This window comes from Hibiscus syriacus, unplaced genomic scaffold (assembly GCF_006381635.1).
Source record: "Hibiscus syriacus cultivar Baekdansim isolate YM2019G1 unplaced genomic scaffold, ASM638163v2 tig00117056_pilon, whole genome shotgun sequence".
Taxonomy (NCBI): domain Eukaryota; kingdom Viridiplantae; phylum Streptophyta; class Magnoliopsida; order Malvales; family Malvaceae; genus Hibiscus; species Hibiscus syriacus.
Window position 1 is genome coordinate 6,951,414 of NW_024063539.1, and position 6,622 is coordinate 6,958,035.

The 6,622-nt window shown below is 39.1% G+C and overlaps 1 protein-coding gene across 2 annotated transcripts; it reads left to right on the plus strand.

Moving 5' to 3' along the window:
* The first annotated feature begins 1,080 nt into the window (after nt 1-1,080).
* LOC120198335 lies at nt 1,081-5,086 on the plus strand. Of its 2 annotated transcripts, XM_039199671.1 has the most exons (7): nt 1,081-1,231; nt 1,280-1,649; nt 2,103-2,197; nt 2,275-2,397; nt 2,828-3,646; nt 3,888-4,104; nt 4,210-5,086. In XM_039199671.1, the coding sequence occupies exons 2-7, from the start codon at nt 1,355-1,357 to the stop codon at nt 4,674-4,676; spliced, it is 2,016 nt and encodes a 671-aa protein (XP_039055602.1). In that variant the 5' UTR covers nt 1,081-1,231; nt 1,280-1,354; the 3' UTR covers nt 4,677-5,086. The 2 variants fall into 2 exon arrangements, with proteins under 2 accessions (XP_039055602.1, XP_039055603.1); XM_039199672.1 differs by having other exon boundaries at nt 1,081-1,649; nt 2,103-2,161.
* The last annotated feature ends 1,536 nt before the right edge of the window (nt 5,087-6,622 follow it).

Here is a 6,622-nt window from a genome sequence, read left to right on the forward strand (position 1 = left end):
ATTCAACTCGATAATTATCAAATCAAATTTATATTTGTTTAATCAAATTTAAATAACTTATATATATATATATATCTCATTACATCCTATTCATAATTCGTGATTGGTCAAAAGATTCTGAAGTATTCAGTTATCAAACTTAACTTCTTATGTTAAAAATAATTATAATTAATGAGCTAAAAGAACTATTAAAATGAAGCTGAAGTTGAAGTTGAAGAAGAAGAACAAAGCGAATAGGAAAGCCCCAACTTGTCCGAAGTGTAGTAATGGCAACAAAAACATGTTAATCAGAGGGTCCATGGATCTAAAAGGCCTATCAAAACGAGTGATGGACTCAGTAGCCCCAATTTACAAAGCTACTGAAATATTGTTTCTTTAATTTTCCATTTAAAAAATAATAATTTAGCTTCTCTTCTCCTGCCATTATGCTGGTTTTTCATCTATCATCAGCTGCTGCATGCCAAACATCTGCAACTTCCAAACTACCCATCAAAATGTCCTTTGTTGTCTCTCTCTTTTCACCGCTTTCCCCTTCTTCTTTTCTCACATCTCTTTGCCTCCACTTTCTCTTGTTCCTCTCATCAAAGCAGAGACAAAGTACTCAGCTTTCTCCTCTTTCCTTGTAAAACCTGAATTTTCCCCAAGGATCCTTTGTTTTGATGCTAAATACTGCATGTTTAGGTGTAAAGGAAAGTGCCCATTTCCCTTTTTTCCTTGATGATTCTCTTGGTTCAGTCGGTCGAAGCCATATGTTGGCCCCTTTTGGTTCTTTCAAGCTTGGGCTTTAGTTTTCTCGAGTTTATCTCTGATCTACTTGCAGATCTTCAAGACTTTGCTCTTTCTGGGTTCTGCCCAGTTTTTCCTAATTCCCCTCTCTCGTTTGATACAATTCTTTGAGAATTCAGCTGAGGATTCATGGTGGCATCTTTGGGGGTGGGTTAGTGTATGCTATTTGTAGCTTTAATTGAATACAAAAAAGCTTCTATTTTGTTCTTTGAGAAGTCAGCTGCATATTTTATGTGAATCTATTGCTGGGTAGTTGTAGTTTCTGATCTTAAGATTATTAGATAAACATTTAGTTTCTGTCAATTTTAGTCTGTTCTTGTTCTTCTTTTTTCCCTCAGTCATTCCACTTTTTGACTTTGTTTAAGAGGAATCGTTTTTAGAGTAAAAGCTTGTTGCCATATTCAAGTTTTTTTTTTCTGTATGGTTGTATGGTGGTTGTCTTATTCCCAGCTAATTTACCTTTGCTAGAACCCCTTTTTGTCTAGTTTTATTGGGCATCTTTGGCTATGTGAATAGGTAGTCAAGTATATTCTGTATTGTAAATGTCCTTTTGGTGCTTTATGTCAAAATGTCTGGAAATAGCCATTGTTTCGTCGAGTGGAAGGAGGAGTTTGTTTCACAGGAGCGCGGCAATCGTGTGGTTCACTATTTCTTGAAGGATTCCACTGGGGAATCCATCCGTGCTGTTATCGGTACTGAGAGGAGTGTTAGGCACATGTTTTACACTGTTGCTGAGGAGTTTGTGAGAGCATATGGTGCTGAGCATTCGATTCATGCTGGTTTCAAATGGAGGTCAAGAAGAGAGGTTGTGGATTGGCTTACATCTATGCTCTCAAAGCAGCATCTCGAGGGAGATCGATCTAGTATGTATTGAACCCTTTTTGGCTACGAATTCTGTTATTTTCTTGGCGTCAAGGTAAACCACAATATAATGCATAACTCACAATGTACTTGTTAATTAGACCTTGGAAAAGTTTAGGATTCATAACAAAACTAAACTTTGTTTTCGGGCATAAGAAAAGCGTAATGATTAAGTTTGTCCTGAGTATTAGAAGTTTAATGATGGATTTGAGGTATTGTATGATTGTTTTTACTATCATCACATACTTTGTAACATGATCATCGTTCTTCCATTTTTCTCCTAAAATTATAATTGTTTGAATCACTTAATTTTCGATGGTCTAGTTGTTCCTACCATTTATGGTTGAAACAATAAAGCAGACCAAGTCATTAATCTTTAGAATCTATGTCTCCTTGGAAAGAAAACAATATGCTGAATATCTCTGAAAATTATAGTTTTATATCTTCAATGACAGAGTCTCCAAAACATGACACACTGCCGGCTTTTCTGTCTCCTGATTGTGCAATGATTGAGGTTAGTGCTCGGAAGGCCCTAGTGCAGAGTGATATGGTATCCTCTTGATTTCCTATTAGTTCATTTCCTTATTATTACTTTGATTTTCTCTGACACCGATTCCTGTATTACAGAGCCACTTTTCGAGAAATTTGAATGGACAAAGTTCGGATATTGTTTGGTCAGGCTCTGCATGGACATGTGGCAAACATCTCAAGCATTTCCCAGCATTTTGCCGCAGTGGAACCACAATAGCGGTGAGTATCAACATACAAAGAAAAATAAAGGTGGCAAGGATTTGGGAGGCTGGATTCCTATAAATGTAACTAAAGGCATAGATCTACTTGGCTAAACTCTAATCACATGCCAACACTTGATCATCTTTCATAATTTCAATTGGTAGAGAAAAAAATAATTGGTGCAATTGAATCAAATATCTACAGTTGGTGAAGTGCTTCAATATGGTTAGTTGCATGTGGACGTAATTATGTAATTAGTAATATGGTGCCAGCTCATCCTTATTCTGATGCAAGGAGGCATAAACTTTTCCCTGTTGTGTTCTAGCAATATCTTCGATTCATTGCTCTTTGAGACCAGACATAATGCTTTTGGTTTTGACTTTGTCATCTGTTTCTTCCATTGACTCTTATATCTACTGACATGTTTCCTTTTCAATCTGATGCTCAGGTTCAATCTTTTGTCTTTGTCATGGCTAAAGGAGAGAATCACTATCTTGCTTACTTGGAAGACATGTACGAGGACAAGCGTGGGCAGAAGAAGGTGAAAGTGAGGTGGTTTCACCATACTAAGGAAGTTAAGGGTGTCATTCCTGTAAGGAATCCTCACCCCAAAGAGGTTTTCATCACTCCTTATTCACAAGTCATTAGTGCAGAGTGTGTTGATGGTCTTGCAAGTGTCTTAACCCGTGAACATTATGAGAAATGTGCAGCTGTTTTCCCTGACGCTTTATTAGCTAGAGCTCATATATGCTCTAGGCAGTTCAGAAGTAAAAAAGTGAAGCAGTTTGATTTGAGTAAATTGCGTGGTTATTTTGATCAACCGATTCTCTCATGTTTAAGTTCCACTTTGTCCTCAGAACCTGACTCCCCGAGCCATGGCCTAAATGAGGAAGATGATGAAGAACTAAGTGCCGGTGTAAATGTAAAGCTGGGAAATAAGAGGTCCAGAACTATTAGCAGTAGTCAAAGGTTTGTGACAGATAATTCAGGAAATAGGATTTCTAGTAATCACTTGGTGTCTTATGAAGCTTCATGCAAGAAAATAAAATATGCTTTGTCTGGAAAGAGATTGCTCTCCCTGGAGCATGCCGCGAGTCAATATTGGCATGGGTCACTTTTCAAGTTTGATGAAAAGATAGAGATGCTGTGCCAAGATAGTGGGATCCGAGGCTGCTGGTTCAGATGTACAGTTTTACAAGTATCAAAAAAACAGATGAAGGTCCAATATGATGATGTGCAGGATGAGGATGGATATGGTAATCTTGAGGTATGTTTGTCATTTTAAAACCTTGTATTGGTTTAATCTTCCCATCAGTTGATCTCCATAGAAAATATAGTACGTAAAGAACAAATTTTCATCACAAACATTGGGGATTCCAGTTCATGGTTTGATTTGTTTTATCCCTTTGAGTATTTGCAAAAGTGAATCTATAGTTTAGCTATCCTAGGCTATACATTGGTACAATTTTAATAAATGTTGTTTTCTTTCCTCATAAATGTGTTTGTAGGAATGGATCCCAATTTGCAAGCTTTCTATGCCTGACAAACTTGGCATGAGGTACTCAGGTCGGCAAACAGTAAGGCCTGCTCCTCCTAGCACTCAAAAAGAACTTGCTCTGGAGATTGGGGTTGCTGTTGATGCATGGTGGAGTGATGGCTGGTGGGAAGGGGTTGTAACTGCGGTTAACAGCAGTGGTGATGACAATGTGCAAGTGCATTTTCCTGGTATGTTTATTTTGAACTATATATGTTGCATTTCTTTCTTGGTTACTGCGATCCTATTGGTCGTGCTCTTTTTCCCTCTTCAAATAATAATTTTTATGGTATTAGGTGAAAACTTATTCCTTAACGTGCACAAAAAGGATCTAAGGATTTCCAAAGATTGGGATGGGGACCACTGGATTGACATTGAGGCCAGACAGGATATACTCTCTTTGATATCTGATGCCATTAGCCCGGACATGGACATGAAAGTTTCCGTGTCCACTACTCCTGTCATGGATGCAAAGCTTGGTGGTGGCACAATTCCAGTTGAAGCTGTTGCTGCCAAAACTATTACTGAAATGGAAAAGCCTGAGTTAGCTTTTCAGGACTGTTCTGATAACCTCGTAGAAGAAACTGGTGGTAAGGAGCTTGCATCATTGAACGACGGAAAAGATGGGGATGCTAGTGATGGCAAGAAGCCTCCACCATCTGAAAATGGTAAAATTGCTAATGCCAGTGATAAACTAAACGGTGTGGATGGTAATAATGAAAACAACAACACCAACAGCGATGATGATAGGAAGGCAAATTAGAGGCAGAAAATGACATGGAGCAGAACTGTAAAAGTAAGGAAGTCATGGAGGTGAGAACCTAGAATGTTTCTGATGGGATAGATTCTTTTGTAATGGGGATGTTGGTACTAATTTCAACTAACATGATTCCAGTTTTAAGTTAAGACCTTCTGTAAATAGTGGTGCAGGCATAGCACGAAAGTTGCTGCCATTTGTCGTGTTTGACTTGGTGGCCTTGGTCAGTGTACAGAAACAAGGTTAGCATTCTGTGGTTTTTGTTGTAGCAATTATTTGTATCTGAAATAGGATTTGCACTTGAAGATCTTTGGTAAGGAGATCTTCTAGAATGGAGCTAGTTTTTAAGTTTCTTAGTCATGGACTCTGTCGTCTCTTGTAACACCAGATCTGTGTCCTCTTGTAATGGGAATTTTCATATTTTCTAGACTTTGTGTAACACCCCAATATCTAATTAAAAGAAAGTTGAGGACCAAATTGCAAGTTTCTAAAGTTTTCAGCTCGAGTTTAGAACCTGTGGGAAGTTTAGGGACTTAATCATGAAATATCTCATTTTTTCTTGTCAGTAGAGAAAAAAATGAATTATGGTGGCCGAGGGGTTTAAACACATGACCCTAGGGTGTTAACCCATAAAAAACCCTCGTTCAGGATCCAAGCACTTAAACCCTGAAAACTTAAACCCCAAACCAAACAACCCCATTGTCGCCTCTCTGGCCAGTCCCTCTAGTCGGTGGTTGAGTACACTGTCATTGTCACCGGCCTCAGTAGAGACCGACGATCCAACCCTAGCCCTCAGATCGCTCGAGCCTACTATCGTTAGGCGTGAAATCTTGAATACTCACCCGTCTCGCCCTCCTCGATTTGACGCTGCTGCTCATCGGTTGGAGACAACGTCGACGCCAACTGAAGCGCCGTCTCACTTCGATCGTAACATAGCTGTCACTCGCCAAGTGGTAGCGTCGTTCGCAGGGAGCGAACGGATGAAGCTTCATCGGGATAACTCAAGGCTTCCCTCGGTTTCTTGCGTTTTTTGGCCACCATGACCGTCCCCTTGCCTCACCGCCGCCACCACTACACTCTCCTCCACCGTACGCTCAAAATCCAACCCTTGGGCAACCATGTCATCGTTGTTTTTCCCAGCTATCATCGTGGGTAAGTTCGATCTTACTCCTGTTAAATTATTTCACAATTTAATGAAAAATTAGTTATATTTTTGGTCTGATTTCGATTGATTCTGGTAAGTGGACACACGTGGAGTGCTTGGTTGTCGCCCCTCGACCTGTCGTTGTTACTACGCGCTGCCACATGCATGTGTGGCTCATTCCGACCGTAGAACACCCTAGTATCGGTTTGAGTCAACTTGAACTGGTTTGAGTCAACTTGAACCGGTCTCAGTCAACTTGAACTCGGATCAAACTGAGTCAACCTGAACTGGTATGAGTTAACCCGAACCGGTCTGACCCGTTGACCTGCCCGTTGACTTTGACCAAAAAGTTAAATTTTTCGAAGTCATATTTGATGTTTTTTGATTTTCTTAGTCTTGTTTTGAGGTTTGTTTCACCAAATTCAAACCCGGTAAGCTGATTTTCAGCATTTTATCTTCTGATTCGAATAATTTTCCCGATTAAGTTTCGTTTTTGACGTAATTTAGTTTGCTATGTATCTGAGACTCTGTGGGACGTCGAATTCAAGTTCAAGAGCGATCGAATGAAGTTTAACTGGTTGATCGATATGGCTAAAAAATCAAAGTAATACTTTACTACCCTATGCATGATTTACGGTACATGTTGGTATTGCTAAGTGCATGAATGAATATGTTTTGTCTCATCTGTATAATTAATTATTTCTAAACTCGTTTCGAATGCTATAAAAAGTAATTAACGAAATAAAAATCTGATAGCTCGTATAAGAAATTAGAAGATTTATGAGGAACAATTCCAAGTTCTCTGATT

Excerpts from the sequence above, each read along its gene's own strand:
- LOC120198335 (XM_039199671.1), top strand. The coding sequence starts at position 1,355 with ATGTCTGGAAATAGCCATTGTTTCGTCGAGTGGAAGGAGGAGTTTGTT. Across the intron at positions 2,398-2,827 it reads GCAGTGGAACCACAATAGCG|GTTCAATCTTTTGTCTTTGT; the intron begins GTGAGTATCAAC and ends TCTGATGCTCAG. Across the intron at positions 4,105-4,209 it reads TGTGCAAGTGCATTTTCCTG|GTGAAAACTTATTCCTTAAC; the intron begins GTATGTTTATTT and ends TTATGGTATTAG.